The sequence below is a fragment of the Sander vitreus genome, chromosome 22 (assembly GCF_031162955.1).
Source record: "Sander vitreus isolate 19-12246 chromosome 22, sanVit1, whole genome shotgun sequence".
NCBI classification, from domain to species: Eukaryota; Metazoa; Chordata; class Actinopteri; order Perciformes; family Percidae; genus Sander; species Sander vitreus.
Genome location: NC_135876.1, coordinates 6,031,164 through 6,056,500, shown reverse-complemented (window position 1 = coordinate 6,056,500; position 25,337 = coordinate 6,031,164). Strand labels below are relative to the sequence as shown.

The following is a 25,337-nucleotide window of genomic DNA, read 5'->3' as shown; positions in this document are numbered from 1 at the left end:
TCGGACACAAAAAGTTATATATCATCCGCATTAAGCACACCTAGCAAGCCTACCATAACACCTGGAAAGTTAGTCTCCCCCTTATGGCTGCTGCCAAAGGCTCTATGGCTAAACAAAACAACAAATGAGAAAGAGGTGAGCCGTGTCTTGTTGCCCTTCCAGGAGCAAAATATTCAGAAATTAACTCGTTAGTTTGCACCGTAGCCTCTGGGTGATTATGCAGCACCTTAATTCACTTTATAAAATGCTGCCAACCCCATACATTTCCAAAATGTTGAACATATAGCCCCATTCAACCATGTCAAATGCCTTTTCGACATCAAGGAAAATAGCAGCTATTGGGGATTTTCTATCAGCTACAGACCATAAAATATTATTGAGACGCCTGATATTATCTGACGAGCTCCGCCTGCGAATAAACCCCACATGATCAGGATGAACTAAAGAATTAATAACCTTATTAAATCTATTTGCCAATTTTTTTTTAAATAATCTTAACATCTAACTGCATTAGGGAAATTGGGCGTTAATTCTCACAGTCTCCTGGGTCTTTACTTTTCTTAGGAACCAAAGTTATCAAAGCCTAAATGTTGGTGGCAGTGTGCCCTTCTCCAGTGCCTCTCTATATTCCTTGAACAGAAGTGGAGCCAGTTTAGTTACAAAACTCACAGGCAGGGCCCCCATTACCTCTTTAATTTCCTCTATAGTCAAATCCGCCTTTAGAGTTCTCTTTGCTCTTCGGTCAGTTTGGGAAGCCCTATTGGCTCTATGAAGAAACACATTTCTTCATCAGTAGAGGTAGATAATGACCCATAGAGATCAGTGTAAAAATCTTCAAAGATCTTGTTAATATCTACAGTTGCTCTAAAAACATCTCCAGAATTGGATCTAACTGCAGAAACAGTGGAAGCTGATTCCCTCTGTATTATGTATTGAGTCATTTTCCTGTTTTGTCTCCTGGTTCAAAATAATTTTGTCTTTCCCTGAATAAATTGAATTCAACCTTCTGAGATAGAACATTATTATAATGGTATTTTAATTAAGTCTCAGGCCATCCTGTGACATTCTTCGCTTAATCTCCATTTCAGTGTGTTTGATTTTACTTTCTAGTTCTAACAGTGCTTTAGCACTATTCCTCTTACGAAATGAAGCATGTTGTATAATCCGCCCCGGGATCACAGCCATTAAGGCCTTCCATGCCAACCCTGAAGACAACACTGAGGGCCAATTGATCGCCAAGTAATCTTTCAGCTCAGACCTAAGCCATTCTATATTTTCTGGCTCCTGTTAAAGGGAGGAGTTAAGGCGCCACCTATAAGAGCACCTTCTCTCACTTTGAGGCAGCAGGTCTAGACACACCCACGCATGGTCAGAGATTATGATATTTCCTATCACAAATCCTATAGCAGAGGGAGCCAGTGATTTGGACATTTAAAAAAAGTATATCTAGAATATGTCTTGTGCACTGACAAAAACAATGTATAGTCTCTCCCAGCTGGGTTCATAATTATCCAAATATCAACCAAGCCTAAAATCTTAGACATCCTATGTAATGTGAGAGAGGCTCTGGGGGCCCTGCGTGCTGCAACCCCACTGTAGTCCAAAACTGGATCCATCATCAAATTAAAATAGCCCCCTAGAACAATATTGTGGTTCCCTACAGTTTGTAATTTCTTTTCCAAATCTATAAAAAAAAAAAGCCTGGTCATCTACATTAGGTGCATATATGTTAGCCTGCCAGAATTAGTTCTTGCCCTTGTATTTCATGTCGTTAGCCTGTTGCTTTTCTTCCACGGTCAGAGCAGCAGCGCCATTTTGACTCCTTTCTGCCACGTCTCCACCACGGAGCATGTGGTGCTTAATATCTCCACCGGCCGCTAACTTTTGGATTTCCACATTTTAGGCATCCATAATGTTTCTCGTCCTGGCTGACCACAAATATCTCTGGTCTGTATCTTCGAAAAGGATAATAACAGCACTGCACTAAACGGAGCTTGCCCTTCGCCCAACTTGTCCGCCATTGGGTCACGTGACACCTCTGGTGTTGATTTTTTCATAGACTATGCATACGACAAGCGCAGAAGTGTGAAAAACAGATACCTTGAAGATTGCACTGGCACAGTGCATTTGTAACTCATCGTTGTCACTGCTTAGGTTTTTGACCAAATCCTTGATCATGCCGAACATCTGAATGGCAATCCTGTAGCTTTCCTGTAGTGACACAACAATTAAAAGACCACATGAACTAACTGACATGCACTTACAATTATGTCACATATACAGTGGGTACGGAAAGTATTCAGACCCCTTTAAATTTTTCACTCTTTGTTTCATTGCAGCCATTTGCTAAAATCAAAAAAGTTCATTTTATTTCTCATTAATAAGCACCCCATCTTGACAGAAAAAAAACAGAAATGTAGAAAGTTTTGCAAATTTATTAAAAAAGAAAAACTGAAATATCACATGGTCATAAGTATTCAGACCCTTTGCTCAGTATTGAGTAGAAGCACCCTTTTGAGCTAGTACAGCCATGAGTCTTCTTGGGAATGATGCAACAAGTTTTTCTCTGCCTGGGCCAGTCAAGAATGGTCACAGAGTTGTTTTTCCGAAGCCACTCCTTTGTTATTTTAGCTGTGTGCTTAGGGTCATTGTCTTGTTGGAAGGTGAACCTTCGGCCCATAAGTATTCAGACCCTTTGCTGTGACACTCATATTTAACTCACATGCTGTCCATTTCTTGTGATCCTCCTTGAGATGGTTCTACTCCTTCATTGGAGTCCTGCTGTGTTTAATTAAACTGATTGGACTTGATTAGGAAAGGCACACACCTGTCTATATAAGACCGTACAGCTCACAGTGCATGTCAGAGCAAATGAGAATCATGAGATCGAAGGAACTGCCCAAGGAGCTCAGAGACAGAATTGTGGCAAGGCACAGATCTGGCCAAGGTTACAAAAGAATTTCTGCAGCACTCAAGGTTCCTAAGAGCACAGTGGCCTCCATAATCCTTAAATGGAAGAAGTTTGGGATGACCAGAACTCTTCCTAGACCTGGCCGTCCAGCCAAACTGAGCAATCGTGGGAGAAGAGCCTTGGTGAGAGAGGTAAAGAAGAACCCAAAGATCACTGTGGCTGAGCTCCAGAGATGCAGTAGGGAGATGGGAGAAAGTTCCACAAAGTCAACTATCACTGCAGCCCTCCACCAGTCGGGGCTTTATGGCAGAGTGGCCCGACGGAAGCCTTTCCTCAGTGCAAGACATATGAAAGCCCGCATAGAGTTTGCCAAAAAACACATGAAGGACTCCCAGACTATGAGAAATAAGATTCTCTGGTCTGATGAGACCAAGATTGAACTTTTTGGCGTTAATTCTAAGCGGTATGTGTGGAGAAAACCAGGCACTGCTCATCACCTGCCCAATACAATCCCAACAGTGAAACATGGTGGTGGCAGCATCATGCTATGGGGGTGTTTTTCAGCTGCAGGGACAGGACGACTGGTTGCAATTGAAGGAAAGATGAATGCGGCCAAGTAAAGAGAGATCCTGGAAGAAAACCTCATCCAGAGTGCTCAGGACCTCAGACTGGGCCGAAGGTTTACCTTCCAACAAGACAATGACCCTAAGCACACAGCTAAAATAACAAAGGAGTGGCTTCGGAACAACTCTGTGACCATTCTTGACTGGCCCAGCCAGAGCCCTGACCTAAACCCAATCTCTGAGCATCTCTGGAGAGACCTGAAAATGGCTGTCCACCAACGTTCACCATCCAACCTGACGGAACTGGAGAGGATCTGCAAGGAAGAATGGCAGAGGATCCCCAAATCCAGGTGTGAAAAACTTGTTGCATCATTCCCAAGAAGACTCATGGCTGTACTAGCTCAAAAGGGTGCTTCTACTTAATACTGAGCAAAGGGTCTGAATACTTATGACCATGTGATATTTCAGTTTTTCTTTTTTAATAAATTTGCAAAAATTTCTACATTTCTGTTTTTTTCTGTCAGGATGGGGTGCTGAGTGTACATTAATGAGAAAAAAAATGAACTTTTTTGATTTTAGCAAATGGCTGCAATGAAACAAAGAGTGAAAAATTTAAAGGGGTCTGAATACTTTCCGTACCCACTGTACTGCTACTATATATTTTATGCTTCCAGTATTTTTCATTCATATAGCAAGTATACTTTTATCATTATTTTCCACCCTTAAATATTTCATAATTTTGTATATTTTTTAAGTTAAACATATTTTTACATCTCTTTTATTCTGTATGCACCATTTTTGGTAATCTGTAGACACTGCTGCAATCTCATTATGATAGTTTAAATGATAGGGTTGATAGGATCAATTCATTGTTGCTTTGGGTCTTTCATTAAATGAGTAGACTATACAATTGTTTGAATATCAACAGCCTTATCCTTTAATAAAATCATTCTACATTATTTACCAATGCATTGTATTTTTAATGTCTTATAGAATCAGACTTGTAGGTTTTATTACACAGAGCATGGCTTGACAACTTATGCCACATTAAAGGGCAACTATTATATAGCATTTTCAAGATTATACTTGCATTTTATGTTTGTACTTTAACATGTTTACATGCTTTAATGTTAAAATAATACTGCCCATGGCTGCTGCACCTGTATTCACCCTCTGTATGAGCGCTTTGTAGGAACGCCTGTCTCTTTAAGCCCCCCTTCCCGACAAAGTCTGCTCTGATTGTCCAGCATGTTTCCTGGAATCTCCGGAGCCTCCGCTCCGTGTTTCACTAGTTGAAGCTGGAGCTACTGCAATGGAGTATATAGCAGGACTTTGTACTGTGATTAATCACCAATAAAGGCTCATAAGCCAAATGTTACCGGACATGTCCCAGCAGTAAAGGGACTGGAATTTGGAGAGAAATGACCAATGATTGAATTGCCAACATTACAGCTATGTCGCGTTAGCATGTAGCTACTTCATAAAGGCATTTAAACCAAATACTACATGAACAGAAAATGTTTCAGGAGTAAAGTGACCCAGAATTGGGGAGAATTTAACCACAATGTTAACACCTCAGTGGCTTAAAAAAACACTCCAGTCCTGACTATCTGGAGCAGATGACTAATCATAGAAGGCCGACTTAGAGTTGCGTAACACTTAGCCGAGAGTAGAATTTTTTTTTTTAAACCGGAGCATTCACAACAGTTGGAAATCTGAAAGTTTTAGCTCACAAGGATTTGTTTAAAATATGCTTACTTCATTATTTCAACATGTTGGCCATGTTCAACATGTAAATCCAACATTATGACATTGTAGATATGACAGAAAACATGGAAAAGCATAATATGTCACCTTTAAAGACAATATACAATATGTGGCCTCTCTCACCTCTGAGGCACACTCCTGCAGGGTGCCCACCACAGGAATAAGCATGTTCTCATGTGGAGACTTGAGCAGGCGTCCCAGCAGAGGGATACCGCCAGCCTTACGGATGGCCTCCTTGTTCTTGGTACTCTTGCTGCAGCTCCACAGTGCCAGAGCACCACAGCGAGCCACTTCTACATCCTTCTCCTGGTTTGCAGTCAGATCGGCTAAATTAGGGACACAGTCCAGCAGCTTTACCTGAGCAGAGAGACGAGGGACCCAGACTTACATGTGGATAAAAACAAACATGAAACTGTGTGCAAATAAGCAGCCAGACCCCACATGTTTAAGCAGAAAACTTCCATGCACACATTTACACAAACTCAGTGAACCTGTCATAAATTCAAGGACTCTGAAAAGGTTGCTTGCAGGATTAGAGTGATAATGGATGGTTCCAGATGGGAAAAGCAAGTTGTTGGCTGTGATTAAGGGTGTAATTAAAATTCTATTACCACTGGGTCTGCAAGGAGGAAAAGCCAGAGATGCTAGGAGTGGAAAACTGTCAGGATAGATGTTGATGTTAGGCCTGAAAAGCCCAGTGTGACAGTTTATGGCCATCATTCAGTGTTCTAATCCATAGTTCCTGGCCAGTGAGACAGAGCACGCAAAGCTATTACACACAGCACAGTTCAAAGGTGGTCTCATAGCAAAGCGTGAAATTAATCTGCCTCCGTGAGTGACTTGCACATGAGAACATCCGATTTGGGGCTGAGTAAAATATACAAGGAATGGAGGCTTTAATCACAGGTCCCTTTGTCAACAAACATGAATGCAGGTCAGAGGATGTAGGGGACATTCTATCTGTTTTACCACAGCCCCCACTCTGCTGGTTTCAAAGACTGGGTGAAAAAGGATGGATGGGCCACTATCTGGCAATCACATACAGTGTGAAACAGGCATGAATGGGTAATTGAGTTGCTGTGCAGTAAAACGTAGTTCAGTAAACTCTGGATATGTGTTTACTCTTTAAAGAAAATAGTAATGGTAATACTGTACGTGGATAACATCGCAATAAGGCACCATCCTGTTTTTCCAACGGTTCCAAGGTGTCTGCGGTTTAGTACAAAAAAGTTTGTACTAAATCACAAACTAACTGGAACAGACATAAACAGACAAGTGTTTAAATTAATAGAAAATCTGCCCCCATAGGACATAACATTTTTTGATTGACATTAATACAGAAAGATCAGATTCTGGTCTGCAGTTTTCTCACCTGATGCTCTTCACATGGCCATTACAAACCTGAAGTTACATTTTTCTGTGCTTATGCTCACCAGTTTTTTGATACCGCCATACTGCCTGACGGTTGTCCTTGCTCTGCGGAACCTGGCCACGTTAGCGATGGTCTTAGCAGCTAAGGCCTTGAGGTCCTTGACTGGCGAGTCCAGTATCTTTACAATGCTCTGCAGGCCTCCCATGTCAACAATGGTTCGACGAATTTGCACATTGTGACTTATCTTTCTCAGGATTTTCAGAGATCCAATCTAAAAACACACAAGATAAACGTTCATACTTAGACAGATATTTTAAAACTGATAGGTTTTATGGAAAAGAAACGGTTGTGCCTATTCCAACATGAGGTCTCCATCTGTACTAAGAGTACATACAGCAATATCTAGTAGCCAAACATTTACCCACATTTCTACTAAAAATAGACAGGACAAAAAGCCGTAATAAAATCAGGTTAAAAAGAACCAACGAGTCATTAGGGCACACTGGAGAATAATTGCTACCCCGTGTCTTTAAAGACATGCTCTCTACCCAGCACTGGTGCTTCTCTAACTGAAACACAGGCTGGCACACAAGGCCGGCAAGGTTTATGTCTACAGGCCATCCAGGTCCAGCTTTGGCACAGCTACTCACTTTGCATTTGACTTCATCTGTATCCAGCAAGTTAATGAGGACTTCAAGGCCACCTACGTCCCGGATGGCCAGTTGGCACGTCTCCTGCATCAAATTAAAGTCCATCATGGCGCACAGAGTGAGCACAGTGGCCGTCTGGTCGCCTCCCTGAAATAATAATGCCAAACATGAATGAATAAAAAAAATGAGACAAAAAGGAAGGGAGGGGGGAAAAATTACATTAAGCAACATTAAGCAGACATTTGGAAAAGGGAGGCGGATACAAACCTCCCTCCATTCCCCCACACTGCTACTCCCTCTGTTGTTTCCCCCATAATACCACTCCTGCTGGGGTTTGTTTTGTTTAAACCACAGCCTGGTAAGTGTTTGGCTTTGTGTTGGTAAACACTGATGGAAATAAACGATCTGCTAACAGAGCACTGAGCTCTGACAACAGCGCCAAGCCCAGAAAGCATTAAAAATGGCCCCTGAGTTAAAAAAAAAAAAAGAACACAATTAGCGCTGAAAACCTGAAACTAATGATGAGTTAGCATTTCAAATCATAATATGTTTTGACAGTTGCTATATATATATATATATATATATATACACACACACACACATATCATTTTAGACCTGGGGCCCTGATCTCTGAGTTGATTTACCCTGAGATGGGAAACTTTTTATGGGAAAAGTTTTCGGCTCCAGAACAGCTGATTCGAGTTGGTTCAATCAAGTATGAGTAAGCGTATGTTCACTCAGAGCTAAGCGTGTGCACCACCAAAATAAAAAGGCAGCATGAATGGAGCCATGATACTACAATTCACCATGGCAACAACCACAAACAAACTGGTCGGCGGAAATACTCATGCGCACACACAGCGAGTTTAAATATATATTTTGTTAAAAAAAAAAGCAACACAGCGGGTGCTATAAAATTGCGAGGATTGGTGTGGGAGAAAACTGCTGCTCGAGTCAATGTGTAAGCTCTAATATAGTGTATTAATTTCATATTTAATCACAGGTAACCTATAATATTACTGGTGAAAACTGGAATGGTAGTAGGCTACACCTATCATTTCATTTAGGTGCAATCCTGCGGGTGAAAAAGTAAACTACTACTAATCCCATTCTGATGTTGCAGCACCATCATTAACAGAATTATGATTTACAATCATTTATTTCTTTTTAATGTCTCTTACTGGTTTGTGTCCAGGGAACTCTACACAAACGTTTAAAAAATGTTTCAGAGTCACACTCTTCTGACGGCGCTTTGCTATACACAGGCTTCATACGCATTTTAACCAATACTTTTTGGCAAATTTCCATACTATGTTTTCCGGAAAATGTCAGTCGACATTATACAATAAGAATAAAATAATCTGTGTTAAAGTTTACCCCTTAGAGGTTTAACAATAAAACATAAAACAGGTTTAAAATAAAACAGTTTATGTTGTTCATAGTGGGATATCGTGCCCCGAATAGAACGTTGAGGTCAAGACGACGTGAAGATACATTTATTAATCACATATTATTATGCTGTGTTAACAAAAAATGTCCATGACTTTTCCAAAAAATTTCTGGGTCTTTTTATGTTTCCAAAACCTTTCCAGGCCTGGAATTTGCATTTTTCAAATTCCATAACTTTTCCAGGTTTTTTCAAAACATATGAACCCTGTATACAGTGGCTTTACTAATATGCTCCGCATCACCAATGTTGTAAAGAAAACTGCTGTTTGCAAAAAAAACTTAATGCGACACAAATTATCTGCTGGGATGTAGAGCATGTCCACGATGGGTGACGTTAGTGATATGAGGACGGATAAGGTTATCTACATATCTGATGGACTGGCAAGAAAAACGATACCGCTCAAATAGGTAGTTATCTGGAAAGGATAATACATCTATAGTCAGGGCCTCAATATCATCTCCTGGCGTATGTTTAATTAACAAAGTAATACAGCTTCTTCATCAACAGGATCGTTGACAAAAGGAAATGCCATGTTCGGAACAAAAACGTTTTATAGTCTGCCTAACATAAACCAACCCTGTTTTTTTATTCTTGCAGATGAACTGCGCTAAAATGCGCCTGATACAGACTGAATGAATGAATGAATGAATGAGGAAATGAAAGAGCGCTGTGTCAGAGGGAGGAGACTGTTTTTACTGACGAAAACCTGCTCCCGACCAGGTTAGGTTGACAGACTCAGTTACCATAGTAACTGACTCTGAGGTTAAGTTACCTCTCTTTCTGAAACAGAAAACCCAGTTTCCCTCATCTCAGGGTTAACAAACTCAGAGTTTTCACTAAACCGTCCTTCTGAAACGGACCCCTGCAGTGCTCAGCAACTTAGTTGCTACAACACTAAGTCAGCAAGTGCTTTGAGAGGGGGAAATGTGTTCTTTGATTGAAATTCAAGCCCCTCAACACGCATGGGGCAGAAAACTGATTATGTTTTATTACTCAAAATGTTTACTATAAACATAAAGAATACGCAGATTTAAAAGTGGGCACGTCTGGTCAAACCTTGCTGCACACTTTTTAAAATCAAATGTTTTGCTTTTTAAGACCTTTTAAAAAAGGACCTCGACAGAGAAAATGTCCACAGCAAAACAAACGCACGTTAGGGTTGAGCTTTGTGTTTGAAATCAACTTGACAACATTAATAGGGATATTTTCTGGATATTTTCTCCATACAACAATCATAGGCTATATAAAATCTCATAAATTAATGGCAAATGCAATGAACTGTTACACTTTACATTAGATAAAACTGTTAAAACATTACAAAATTACAATTTTCTTGGAATTGTTATGGCTGTTCTGGTTGTTCTCACACTCAGGGAAGGCTATAGTTCATTCTTCACATTCAGACAAATGGGGGCTACACGTTACAGTATATCTACCATTCAACAGCTTAAATAGTCAGTTCAATTATTAACTCCAGCTATGCGCTCACTAAATTAAAAGTCTGCTCCTCTACTTCACATATAATAGCTTATTGGCCGTTGTGGGTCCGTACTAAAAACATAATTATCCTTATTCTATCAACAATCAGAAAAATTAAGGCTTTGTGCCTTTTCTTAAAAACCCTTGGCAAAATGTCTTTAGCTGAGCGTCACCTGTATGTTTTGTGTACTTCTTTAATCCTGTTTGTGAGAGCAGGCCTGTGGAGAACCAATCAAAACATAAAAAAAAAAAAAAAAGAGCTGGACTGAGTCTGGACCAAACCATATTTAAATAAGCAAATCTTGTGGGGAGCTATTTCTAATTTAACTAGGTATCACCTGAAAATGTAAGACCTACCCTAATTAAAAAATAAGACGTTTAAATTCTGGAAATGTAATTTAAGACTTGTTCGCTGATCGCAGTCGGTATGGCCGGACAGATTGGATAACATGGGCGCCAAAATTAAAATAGCTCTGCTTCACGGAACTTCGTGGCTATTCGCAGAGCGTTTCTGCCGTGACTCTATTTTACTTTTTTCTCCTAAATTTAGTGTCCAAATACTTGTTGTCTTTTTTCAGATTCCCATCACAATGCATAAATCCACATAATGTCCTAGCTGTGGATGGATGTTGACAGCATTATAGCACTTAAAATACCAGTCTTAGGGTTGGTGCTTTGAGATGGCATGCAGCAATGGTGTTTTTATATTTCCATATTTAGTCTATATCATATGCAGTTGCATAACAAACCTTGCTGACATGCAATGGTTTTGATCATGAGAAGGGGGGAAAAAAAAAAATCGGTAGTCAGATAAAACTGAAGCTCATGGCCCGGAAATTCAACAGTTAGAACAGTTAGCTGCTGTAATACTAGACCTGCTACATGGCTTTGATATGTGACACTGAAAAAGCCAGTCCAAAATCTCCTGGCAAGTGAATAATCAAATATTATTTATTTTTGCATTAGTTTGAATGTGCAACAGATATAATTCTCATCAAGTGAATTCAAGGACGTCTCTACTGTCTACTGTTCCAAGCTTCATAAACAATTTTAAGATGGCAGGACCATCCTAAACCGATTATTTCAACCAAACATAAAAATGTAGCATGTTCTACTATCAGCTACCCATATGAGTAGAAAATAACCCATCACTTCATAGAAGGCCAGGCAGTAATCTGTTTCATGCAGCTGTTGGAGGGGCCAGCTCATCAGTGTAGGCCTTAGCAGTCTCAAGTGGTGTTTGATCATATCTCCCTCACAAACCAGTGCTCTGACACAGCAGGATAACAGCCACATGTGTTCTCCATATCATGATGCTAGCCTAAATTTGAACCATTTGCCACATTAACAGCAGTGGATCTACAGCTTCCTTTGTCTCCTTCATTCTCACTCTTCAAAGGATTCGGCAGGCGAGGTTCATACCTTGTAAAAACAACAAAAAAAGCTATGTTTAGGAGTGATAGCTGGGCGAACAGGAACAGATCATGTGCTTTCATTTTTGTTAGCTTTGGTCTTGAAGTATTGTCGACATTCTTTAAAACATTGACAACATCTGACAATCTTTTATGGTGAGAGATCTTCGACTCTCTGCGCATGATAGGCACAGATGAAAGTGAACAATTCAACCACTATTGGACTGGCTTGGCATTACAATAATCAAAATGCAGTATCAATACTAGTTAAAATTCATAAATGTTTTCCTATGGTTACAGAAAACCTAGTGGCCCAATTTAAAGAAAGTTAGCGAAAAGGTGGAGCATGCGCCAAGAAAGAAGCCTTCAAATTTTGGAGCAGATCTGAATCAAGGGCGCATACACAAACTATTTTTTGCTCTCATTAAAATGACGAGATAAGACACAAATCTCATGGGAGCTGGCGGTTTTAACATTTTTGCTGCGGGTGGGAGCCATGGATGTATAAAACACAAAAAATTAACTGTGGGTCCCAGGATTTAGCCAGCGCTAACCAGACATATTTTTTTAACTTTTAGTTAGTGTAGTGTCTGTTTTAGCAGCTTTTGCCCCCTTCAACTTTGCATAACTTCATCTGAATTTATTATAATTTTGAGGGTTTTTGTTTTAAAAGCGAGTCTAGCCCTCTCCAGTGCTGTAGTACCACTCTATGCCTGAACTGCTACTGACACAGACACACACACACTGCAGGTGGGAGTGAGAGATTAAGCCCGTGCAGGGCTCTAGGGCATGGCCTTGGTGGAGGTCTGCGCTCTCGAAGTGCCCTTCTTGTTGTCTATGGACCAGTTCCAGACTTTATACTTGATGACATCACAAGTTTGAGAGAGAGAGAGAGAGTGTAGCTCATGTTCACAAATATTGATTGAACTTTCCTAGGCCATGTTGGGTATTAGGAAACAAAACTAGTGATGTGTTTAATTTAGTCCTTCAAAAATCTAAATAAAATCTTGGTAACACTTTCTATAAACCCTGTCTCTAATGCATTATAAACACAGTTACGCGTTATAATCTGCTTATAAAACTCTATAAGTATAGTTATAAGCACTTAATAATCATAACACGACTTATAAAGGTCAAGTATCATAATATTAATATTATAATTCCTCATCACTCACTCACTTTCCAGGATTATAATGTATTATAATTCTAATCATTTTAATACATTATGATTGTATAATGTATAATAATTACTGCTATAAAGTTTATAATGTGATTATAAGTTACTCTAAGTGGTCATTGGGCACTTTAAGTAAAGTGAAAAACATATTTAAATCTATGCAAGAAGAACCCAGAAAACTTTGTAAAATGTATTTATATGTTTAACTGGTCAGAAATTGAGTACTCCCACTTTTTGGTGAAGAACAACTGAATGGTGGACATTTTACTAATGTAATATAAAGACTCAATTTACGCAAATTATAGATAATACCTGAAACCATTTCTACTTCACCTGTGAAGTCAGCTTATCACTCACTGACATTATTTTTTGCAAGGATCATATTATATATCGTATTTCTCATGACATTGAAGCCTAATATTTAAAATCAATTTGGTGTAACTGACTGCCAGAAAATGGTTGAAATAGCCTATGTATTTATGTGTGTTGCTTTATCTGAACGGATGGAGAGGCATCAGCCACTCACAGAGTAGTCTATATCAAGAACGTTTCATTTCTAGGATTGTTCAGGTGCCTCCGGAAATTTTGCCCCTTGTCCCTTATTTACGTCACCTTCCGCTTTCGTTGTGTTGGTAATCTAAACAGCGGTCGATTTATGAGGACTATGGTTAACTGCTCCTCAGATCTCTGCAGGGTAAATCCAGACTAGCAGCTAGCTAGACTATCTGTCCAATCTGAGTTTTCTGTTGCACGACTTGAACAACTTTTGAAAGAGCATGTTAAACCAAAACAAGTTCCTTCCCCAGGCTATTTTACAGAGGCTCAGTTGCTCTGTCCGGCACTTAGCGCCGCCCAAGATGATTGTGATTGGTTTAAAGAAATGCCAATAAACCAGAGCACGTTTTTTTATCATCCGGGAATGTTGTGTGGACTAGCCAGTCCCTCCACCGCAGCGCTGTGGAGGAAGGTCTGGCAATGTGAGACTACTCAGATACGTTGGTCAAGTCCCGCCTCTAGATGTATTTGATTGACAGATCATGACTCACCTTTATGAATGCGTGAGAGGACATGTGCTTGTAAGACAGCAACCGGAGCAAAGAAAACAGATTGTTTGCAGCAAAAAGTTGACAGTTAGCATTAAAAAGAGAGATGTGGTAAAACGCAATCAAATTATTAAAGGCAGAAAGAAACTAAAGTGGAAGCAATCAGAATTTTGGAAAGTCACGTTTTTCTCTTCCATCTATGGCTGTATGATGCTAATGTTGCTAGTTGTGTGTGCTGCAACAGATTGCCCCTGCATGTAAGAGCAGGGGTCGGAGCCTTCCTCTTTCTCGGGTATACCCAGTATAGGGACTTTATTGTGCCGTCTTCTGCCCTCCAAGTCCTCAACGTTATTATTTAGGAGTTTTGTTGTCTTTTCAAGTTTTTTTTAGTCTTTTTGTAGCGTGTTAATCTTGTCCTCTGCCGTGGATATGCGCCGCTCAGCCTCAGCGATGCAGCCACTAGATTCTTTAATGCCAGTTTGAACATTTTTAATTGCTGTCAATACATAATTCATCTCAGCGTGAAAAATCTTGTTTGAACGACTGTATAGACTTCATGATGTCCATTGTCGAGGGGTTGTCCACGACTTCAGCGCTGCCTTGGGACTATTTAAGTAGTATTTGTTCCAGGATTAACAACAGCACGAGGAGCACAGCCGCTCACCACGCCGTCGTAACCAGAAGTCCAGTATTATGATACTTGACCTTATAAGTCATTATAAAATGGTTTATAATGTGTTATGATTATAGTTATAAAACATTGTGATTATTCATGAGTGCTTATAACTATACTTATAGTGCGTTATAAGCCGATTATAACACATAACTGTTTATAATAATAATAATAATAATAAATTGAATTTGTATAGCGCTTTTCAAGGACTCAAAGTCGCTTTACAGGGCAAGGTAGAAAACAAAAACAAAACAAGATTCAGGCACAGATGAAAAGGGAGAGGGGCGTGGGGCTACGGATAGGGAGAGGTGAAGAGATGGGTCTTGAGGCGGGACTGGAAGATGGTGAGGGACTCAGAGGTGCAGATCTGTTGGGGGAGGGAGTTCCAGAGCCTGGGAGCTGCCCTGGAGAAGGCTCTGTCCTCAAAACTGCAGAGGTTAGACTTGTGGATGGAGAGGAGACCGGCTGAGGTGGATCTGAGGGACCATGAGGGTTGGTAGGGACAGAGGAGGTCAGTGAGGTATGAGGGGGCCAGATGGTGGAGGGCTTTGTAGGTGAGGACCAGGATTTTGTAGGTGATCCAGTGGGAGATGGGAAGCCAGTGGAGTTGTTTTAGGACTGGAGTGATGTGGTGCCAGGATTTGGTGCGGGTGACAAGTCGGGCGGCTGCGTTTTAGACCAGTTGGAGTCGGTTGATGTAGGTAGAGCTGATGCCAAGGAGAAGTGAGTTGCAGTAGTCCAGTCGGGAGGAGATGAAGGCGTGAATGAGTCTTTCAGCAGCGGGGGGTGTGAGAGAGGCTCTGATTTTGGCGATTTTGCAGCGGTGAAAGGAGGAGGTTTTAATGACATGGCGGATGCGGGGTTCAAGGGAGAGGGTGGAATCAAAGATCACGTCAAGGTTATGGGCCTGGGGAGATGGGGAGACAATGGAGACAACATTACATGGAGTGTGGATTTGGAGCCTATGAGGAGGAATTCTGTTTTATCGCTGTTAAGTTTGAGGAAGTTGTGTTACAGGTTTTAATAGCTGACAGACAGGAGTTGATGTGGGAGAGGGGAGAATTGTGGGGGATTTGGTGCTGAGGTAGATCTGGGTGTCATCGGCGTAACAGTGGAAGTCCAGGTTGAAGTGGCAGAGTATCTGACCATGGGGGAGGATGTAGAGGATGAAGAGGAGGGGGCCGAGTACGGAGCCTTGGGGAATGCCTTGAGTGACTGGCTGTGGCAGAGGTGTGGTTATGGAGAGAGATGAAGTGGGATCTGTTGGAAAAGTAGGAACGGAGCCAGTGGAGTGCAGTACCTTCGATACAGAGGTCTTTGAGCCTGGTGAGCAGGATGTTATGGCTCACGGTATTGAAGGCTGCACCCAGGTTGAGGAGGATAAGGATGTTGAGGTGGGAAGGGAGGGGTGGCGAAAACCAGATTGGAGGGGTTCGAATTGGTTATTGGCATGAAGATGGGTTTGGAATTGTGAGGCGACAATACGTTCCAAGGTTTTAGACAGAAAGGGGAGGTTGGATATTGGGCGGTAGTTGTTGAGGGAGGAGGGATCCAGACCAGGTTCTTTTAGGATTGGGGTGACAGCAACAGTTTTGAAGGCAGAGGGGACAGTTCCAAGGGACAGTGAGGAGTTGAAGAGGTTAGTGAGGTAGGGGCATAGGACGGGGAGGCAGGACTTCAGGAGGGGAGTAGGGAGGGGGTCAAGGGAGCAGGTAGTGGGTTTGGAAGAGCTGATGAGTTTGGAGATTTAAGGAGGGGTGACTGGGTCAAACTGGGAGAGGAGGCAGTGTGGAGGAGGGGTCGGGAGGTCAGGAGCGATGGGGAGAAGAGGGGCCGTGGTAGGTGATGGAGTAGATACTGGGAGGTCAGATACAGGGGATAGAGATTGATAAATGGTATTGATTTTGTCAGCGAAAAAAGTGGAATGAGTTGCAGAGATCCGGAGTAGAGGTAGGGAGGGTGTTGGTCTGAGGCTTGAGGAGGTTGTTCACTGTGGAGAAGGTGGCGAGGTAGGCAGACTTGGCAGCAATGAGAACTTTGTAGGCAGTGAGGTGGAGTTTATAGGCTTCATGATGGACTGTGAGAGATGATTTCTTTGTCAGATGTTCAAGTTGGCAGCCAGTTTGTTTCATTTTTCGGAGTGCAGGTGTGTACCAGGGAGAAGAGGTGTTAAAAGTGACGGTTTTTGTTTTGAGGGGGGCCAGAGTGTTGAGGGAGGTAGACAAGGTGGAGTTTAGGTGGTTTGTGAGATCATCAGATGAGGTGAGGGTTGAGTCCAAGTGGAGAGTGGCGGAGAGCAGGTCAGAGAGATGGTGGGGATCGATTGATTTAAGGTTGCGGAAGGTGATTTCTCTGAGGAGGCGGGGGTGTTGGGTTGGAGAAGGGATGGTGAACCGTATCGGTTTGTGATCAGAGAGGGGAAAGAGGCATGGATGGAGGTCGAGCACCGGTTGATTTATGGAGCAGACCAGGTCGAGGATGTGTCCTTTGTCATGGGTGGGGAATGGGACATGTTGGGTGAGAGTGGTGCATTATAGAGACGGGCTTCATAGAAAGATTTACCGAAAAGTTTACCGGTCTGCCTTATAAACCCAAGTGAGCTTCCACCGTTGAAGGCATTTGTTACTGCTAACAGTAGTGATGAATGTCTTGATGAATTTCACCCAGTGGAAAACAAGACTGAGAGCCATGCTAGTAGCGCTGTGAGGCTCTTCTTAGGCATACAGTAGCAATGCTTTGAGCTAAATGCTATCATTTACATGCTCACAGCTACAATGCTAAAATCCTGGTGTTTAGCAGATATTATTAACTAGGTTCATGATCTTAGTTTAGCCTGTTAGCATGCTAACATTAGCTAATTAGCACAACACACAAAGTACAACTAGGCTGATGGGAATGTCATTAGTTTCGCAGATAAATTGACATTGACCTGGTGAGGGGGCTAAGATTAAAAGTTAGGGGATCAATAAAATCAGTATGATTCATCCTGTGGGGGAGATGAATGTCTGAATTTCTACCAAATTCGAAAGCAATCTAATAGTTGCCGAGACATTTCACTCTGAAACAAAAATGCCAACCTCATGGTGGCGTTAGAGGAAGTCAATCACCAAAGTCATTAGGACTCATCCTCTGGATAGTTGCCTACACAGGGTGTGCCATGAATGACTGTACAAAACCTTGCCAATCCATCCAGTAGATGTCAAGCTTTTCCTTGAAAAAATTAAACAGGAAAAGTCAGAGAATCACCAAAGTCATTAGAATTTATCCTCTACAGCAAATTTCGCAGCAATCCATCCAGTAGTTGGAAAATAAGATATTTCGTTCTGAACTACAAATTTCAACCTCATAGTGGGGAATGAGAAAAAGTTAGGGGATCAGCAAAGTATACGCACGTATGCACAAAATTGAATGGCAATCAATCCAATACTAATTTAGATTGAGATATTTCTCTATAATATTGTGAAATGTTAACATTATTTAGGGTGAAGCTTCAAATAAGCCCAGTAGGTTTTCTGCCTGTCCCTGCACTGTATATTATTTATTATCTTTGCTTTGCTTGTGTATTTTTAAATGTGCAAATAAACTTAAAGTAAGACATGTAAGTCTGGACCAAAGACGTTGCCTTCCATAGAGCCACACAGCACGTGTGGATAAAAAAAAATACATATAACTCATAATGCAAAACAATAAGAAGTGACAGAAAATCAATATCTACAGTAATGACAGGGTATATGTCAAAAGTATCCCTAAATAGTAATAATTATGCACCTACAGTATAACAATACTACTTTAAATGCTTATCGCCTTGTCTGACAGACTTACATAATTAGAAATTATTAGAAAAGATTAAGCAGTATGAGGGATCAAATTCAATTCATGAGGTGAACTCAATATCAGCCACTTAAAGATGCTTTACGCATTTTGTCTCTTCCTTTACTGCAGGTGTCTCAGTCTGAGCTACTAAATAGCTGATGCCTTCACACTACTGAATGGCGGTCTTATTCTTGTATGGTTCCTCTGGAGCAGCAGACTGGATTCTGCAGACACAGACTGGCCTGCATGAGTCACTATAAATCACAGCACTAAGCATGTGGGAGCAGGAATGGGGTGAATAGGGCTGTCAATGATACCCTGTTGATTTCAGGCCCTTTTCTCAATTTCTTAACGTTTTGTTGTAGATATTTTGTGCATGAGTGTGTGGCTTGGACTGTATGCCAGCAGAGGTAAACATGCATATTGAGTATAAGTACACAGATACATAAGAGTGTATGTCTGCAATGCTGGACTGGTGACAGGTAGATTCAAGCCACTGCCAGCGCTTCATAGAGCTTAGTGTAGTAAGAGAGAAGTAGGGGGTCTTGGCAGAGGTCGACTCATAGAAGATGCATTAAGTTTTATACTTCTCTGCAGTCTACAGCAGACTTAGAGGGAAGGCTACTAATGACAAGAACAAACCCAATCTCCTGCTCTATTATGGGAAAGGTACTGCAGGGATAGAATTAATGAGTACTGGTTGTTTCTTGCTTTATATTTGACATAGTATCTCCTATAACATAAAACTTGATCACTTAATAGGCCTTCATGTCATAAAATGAGTGCAGTGCATGCTGAGCAAATGTCTAGTCGGGTCTTTGAATTGAAAAGTTGCTTAACTCATGAGAATGAAATGATGCAATTATTCTTGTAAGTAAATTCCCCATATTAGACATGTTGTAAATACATTACAGGCTCTAAAATTAAATGTTTTGAGTGTTGCAGTTATTATAACAAGCATCAAAAAGGCGTAACTACTTAGAATATAATTAGCTACAAATTCACTTCTGTTGGGAAAATGAGCTAATACTGGCTCTTGTACAATGGAGACAGGATACGTTTTAGTGTAGCAATTAGTAGAATGGTTCTCATGAGAGAAGACAAGGGCAGTAGTACTGTTACTGTCCACCAGAGGGGGAGCAGCCTTAATGAGGGCTGAACACAATACCATGTGTCAAGGTCCCTGCTCTGCTTGTTAATCTACAGTACTTTTACATTTAAAGTAAACTTATAGTAATAGAAACAAAGGATGAAACAATGAGGAAAGGTTGCAGCAATAGAGGCACTTTTTAAAAGCAGTCAGGTGAATTATTTCATTGTGACTGTTCAGAAAAGATGAGAAAAAGCATCTGCTCAGTAAAAAAAAAAGAAGAAATTATGAATATTCTAAAAAGTTAATTGTGAAGAGTTTTACAACATGCAATATTGGAATGTTTGTTTATGTTTAGAAAGCCACAAGTCAACCTAACTGATGGCAGCTGGAAAATATTTTAATAATTTAAACTAAGACAAAATACTCACATGACATTTTGTGGCTTAGTTGCTTAACTTACCATGTGAAGTTATTCAGTCCTATTAGCAAAGTCGTTACTTAGCTTGTCTTGTTTCCATTATTTACAGAATACAGCCTATAAAAACTATACGCTTAAATATAGTATAATAAACATGTTTGCTTATAATGTGGCACTGATGCATTACAGACTGGGAGAAGGATGGTGAATTATGTTAATACTCATTTTCCATGTCACTGTGTTGCAGACATACATACACCGCACAAACACACACATATATACCCATGCTTGCTAGACACAGACTGAAATCTGCATGCTGGATTTTGTGAGAGAACATGTAACCGTGTACATTTTTCAGGTACAGACCTCCAGTCATACAAGTATAAAAACAAACACATCGGAACCCTAGGCAAATATTTCTACATAAATAGCATTAAAACACAAAACAGAACATCCAATGTCTCACTTTATGAAAGTGTTAAACTTCCTAGAGTACAAACGGCTGTCTATAGTGCAAGGGAAAGGGGGGAAAAAAAGATCTCCTAAAAAAAACCAGATATTTAACTTGGCTCATGGTAAGTTTCAGCGTCTGATGGTAATGATATTATAAAATGACTACTGGACAAACCCCATAAATAACTGTGCTGTGTGGTTTCCAGACAGATAAAAAGTTGGGGCATGTTGGTTACTGCAGTGCTGCATCTTGTTGAAGCAGGAACGCTCACACAAACCTAAAGCTCATGCCACAATCCCGCTGAAGTACAAAATATACAAACCAGTGAGGTTTTTTTATTTTTTTATCTGAATTTGCCTCTTTCATATCATTTACATCTTCTTTTTTTCCTTTCTGGAACTAGTAGAAGCCTGCTTTCAGAGTGGGAATTTCCTTCCATTATGTTCTGTTTTGCTAAGCTAAAAATATCTACCGAGAGTTGAATTTACAGCTACAGCAGTTTTCTATGAAAGATTTACTCGGTTGCACTGTGAACTATCAACGTAAGCCCTGGAAGGCAAGGTGAAAAAAAAATGTTTTCGGTCATCGTGGGCCAAAACCTTTGTTTAACCTGTACGTACAAGTTAAACTTAGGTTTTGGCCACGAATAGTATCTCCTACGTAGGAGAACCTATCTCGTACGTACATCTTCAACTTTTACTTCTTTATTAAGCTGTTTTCAGGGTGTTACAGCCGTGCTGAAGCCCAAAAGGACTTTGGTTAAAAAGTGTAGATATATAGCACATGGCTACTTAATATTCACTTGCATGTTGTCCGATGACGTCATTCACATGAATATTAAGTAGCCACGTGTTCTGCTGGAAGAGAGAGAAAAGATGCTGATTTAACCAATGATTTCACCATTAATTCTTATTGTTTTTAGTTGAATACTTAAAAAAAAGTTATTGGCCCGTCTGGCAACGTGCGATGCCTTGTTTGAAAATGCATAAAGCATTCGTTATGTTGTCGTTTGTATTGTATTCAAATTTTTGTTTAAATTGTAGATGTGTAGATGAAAGGAATGAGCCAGGTGGTGTACAAGTGTGGTGTTTAGTGTACACCGTATTTCAATGTGTATCAAGTGAACTAGAGGTCTCACATAATATGAAAAATATTATTAGTTAATAATATTGTTCATACAATGACGTCACTTCCTGTTTTTGCAGAAAAACGCATGCTATGACATTATTCCGCTTGCATCCACTGGGAAGCATCTTAGAGGCAATGCCGTAAGTTCCATCTTTTTGACAGTGAACATGTTAAAGATAATATACCAGTAAGGATTTTGATAAAAAGTATGTTTAATAAGTTATTTAAAAAATGTGTTTACTTACAACTGTATACAAGCTAACAGCAATGTTAGTAGTCATGGTAACAGCTAACTACTGTGCAAGAAAGCAATGCATAGGTTGACAATTTTGTACAATGTGATGTTTACTTAAGGACAGAGACTGTATATTTGTTGTATTGTCTTTATTACAGTTTTAACCAGCATGTTATTGAGGAAGTGTGACAGTAAATGGTCAATCGTACAACGACTTGGTTTTCATTGGCAGCGGTTTAACTTGGTGTTTAATCAGAGTTTCAACTAACTGCATGAGAAGCAGTGTATAATAAATGGTTATGGCTGTTGATTATCTTTGAGAATGAGCAGCATTATGACATTTTTTTTGTTTGTTTCTCACTCAGCTCTTACGGTGTTCGTGAATACGATAACTTTTACTATGTGTAAGTTGTCTTTTTAATTGAATGTAATTAAAAAGAAGATAAGGTATTATTATTATTCTAACTGTTTGATATTTTGAAGTGGTGAGTTTACAGCTCACAGAAACTTAATGCAATTGTCTGCGACTTTCGTTGGCTATCTACTGTAGCTAGCACACATATGCTAGCTACAGTAGACAAGTATAGTATAGTAGTTAGCACACACTGGCTTGTTTAATCTAAAATTTCTATGAAATGAAATACATTTTGTATTTAGCAGCACAGATTATGTTTATTACACAGAAACTTCCAGAAAAGTAATGTAAAGTGCTACTGAGGAATATATTACATGTTAAATGGTAGTATCCTGGTAATAAACTGGAAACAAAATAATCTTCCTTTTACAGTCCAGTTTCAACTTGTTTAATGAGTAAATACATTTATGTTCTTCACAGTTATTTTGTGGAACCTTGACTGCACAAACAAAGGGAGTAATCTATTGCAAGTTATATGGTAATATCCTGGTAATAACCTGGAAACAAACAGTTTTACAGTCCAGTTTCAGCTTTTGTATTGAGTAAATTGTGAACCCATCTACAAGAACATACCCAGTGAAGATGTTCTATCATGACTACCCAAGAGATAAACTGTCCACCCAGTGGGTGTTGATTTTCATTTTCTAGGGTAAATCAAATACAGCTTATATAGCCATGAACAATAACTTTATAAAACTAAAGAATTAATTTACAAGTACTATCTAAATTCATAGAAAGTACACAATAAAATGGGGGCTGTTACAAAATAAACCCTGCATAACTAAAGTGGTACCTTTTATTGCTGGGTAATTGAGGGGATATTTCTCAAGATTAGATGCCTTTTTTCTTAGGAAGTTCACAATTGTATCTGAGTTATTACCATCCTAAACCGGTCAGAACTATATAGTAGTTTCTTGAATTGATGAGTAATACTTGAAGTTTTACCTCGTACTTCAGCTGTAGTTTCTCTATGCTTATTAGCAGTGGTAGTTACCTTATAATGTAATATTATTACTATGTAAAAACCAGGTAAACACTTGGTAATTAGGGGACTGTAAAAGTAAGGGTTGCCATATATTCAGCTGTGATAAGGTTGTGTGTAAAGCTCCTTTTGTATGAAAACATGCAACTGATTAGGATACAGACATTAAAAGAGTATTTTCTTGCGCCCCAGTGACGAGAAGCAGAGCACACAGAGCAAAAGTCTGTTGTGCTGCTGCGCGCAATCTCCACTTCATTACAATCCTCTTGTCAAAATGTTTTGTTCTGCCACAAACGCAACCCTTGTCTTGGTTGAACCCGCCGCGGCTTGCTGGTCTGGTGCGTGGGATTCGCTGACTGGGGAGGACAGATCATGCTCCGTCTGTGGGCTGCGCACTGGATCACAGATGTCCTCCTGTGTCGGGCCGTGGCACAGTGGCCCAGCGATCAGGGTTACAATATTATGTTTATCCACTACAAATATTTATGTTAACTAGGACATTGTCAGCGCTGTTTTCTCAGCGTTAAGCTGCTATGTGAGAGATGCAGTTACGCAGGCGTTTAGGGGTGAGTACCTACTCCGCAGGAGGTGGCGGTACACAGTATGGTACTCATGTCGACAAAAACCCGAGGTGCCGGTAGTCAGTAGGCTACTGGTGAGTTCCGGCGCTGCCTAGGCCTAAAAGTGCAATAAAATCTCGGTGATCTGTTCAACAGGCAAAAACATAAAGAACCAATATTTCAGTCTGCTTTCATCCGCTGCCATTACACAGCAGAAATTACAAATTGCTACAAACAAGCTGAAACGAAAGTTGTCTGAAATGTAGTCCAACGGTTTCTGTTTAACTGTTACTAAGCAAATTCTTGTAAACTCAGCAGCTTGCTCAGGCAACCAGCATCTTTTTTCTCACACTTGGCTAATTAATATTCACACAAATGACAGCATCAGCCTACATGCGAGTGAATATAATATAGCCATGTGCTATATATCCACACTTTTTAACCCAAGTCAGCGCTATATGCAGTTCCATTGTGTTTTACAGTAGACATTTGTTGTTAAATAAGAAGGTAAAACCTTTTGTTCATGCTGCATTTCGCCGAACTTTCAATACCCTTTGTATCATGCCCTAAGGGCTTCAGCGCGGCTGCCTCGCCTTCAAAACTGTTCAATAAAGAAGTAAAAGTTTAAGTCGTATGTACAAGATAGTTTCACTATATGGCGATGCCCGAAAATTTTTTGTGTGTGTGTATGATCTCTCATTCCTGGCAATATATGTGTATGTGCATAATTTTAAGGGTGAATGCTAAGTCTTTATGATGATGTATGTTTATCTATGTGAATCTATTTTTCTATCTGTTAGGGGTGGTACGGTTCATGAAAAAAACATCCAAACCGCTCGGTTCGGAGCGTGTGTGCGTCTCCCGGTTCGTCAGGACACTGTTAATGTGCACTAACCACTTACTGCCGTAGTGCCCACTTTATACACCTATGTTAAAACACTGGAAACGACGAGGGGGATGAGCAACATGAACGCAACACATGGCAGCTGATTGGACAAACGCGCCACGTGGTTCTTGCTGCTCCCGAATTTCAAAACAGACTCTAATGGCGTCTCGTTCTGAATACGATTTCGTATTTTACGAAAAATAGTTCACCGAAAAGTGTTTCTGAAAACATTTTAAGCGAGAAATAGGCCATGCAGTTGCTGAATCTGTCCGTTTTTTTGACCGACAAAGGTCAGTTTAAAAGATTTTGGTCAGATTTTGAGAGGCGCCGAGCCGACCGCTCCTCAGGTGGAGTGTGGAGTGCTGCAGGTCACGTCACAGGCAGAAATGTCAAGTGGGAGAGATGAGGAAGGCTGCCCGGAGTTGGAGGATGCACCAGCGTCGTATATAGTCTGGTGTGTGGGAACATTTTGGATTTCATGTTACCTATGATGACAGCAGAAATGAAACAATAGATAGAACTGCCACTGTATGCATGTATTGTGCAACATGCATTCAATATGCTAATTTTAGCTATATATCATATGCTGAAGTATATTTCTGGAGTGTTAAAGATTACAAGAAAAAATAACAAGAACCGTACAGAACTGAAAACCGTGACCCTAAAGCCGTGATACAAACCGAACCGTGGATTTTGTGAACCGTACCACCCCTACTATCTGTGTGTACACGTCCATGTGCGTGTGTGAGGGTATAAGTGCATGATCAGAGATCAGTAATCATAGGTCGGGTTTTGTTTTAGCCAGTGTTTCACATTAAAGCCACAGAACACAAATCTGTTTGTAATATCAAGAAAT

General features: G+C 40.3%; 1 protein-coding gene across 1 annotated transcript in view; it reads right to left on the bottom strand.

Moving 5' to 3' along the window:
- Window positions 1-25,337, bottom strand: part of odad2 (outer dynein arm docking complex subunit 2) — a 62,768-nt gene that overhangs the window by 23,399 nt on the left and 14,032 nt on the right. The window contains exons 11-14 of the mRNA XM_078280655.1: window positions 7,264-7,410; window positions 6,675-6,884; window positions 5,365-5,598; window positions 2,101-2,211 (exon numbers count right to left, since the gene is read on the bottom strand). Coding sequence (XP_078136781.1) covers window positions 2,101-2,211; window positions 5,365-5,598; window positions 6,675-6,884; window positions 7,264-7,410 — 702 coding nt within the window. The remainder of the gene's footprint in view (window positions 1-2,100; window positions 2,212-5,364; window positions 5,599-6,674; window positions 6,885-7,263; window positions 7,411-25,337) is intronic.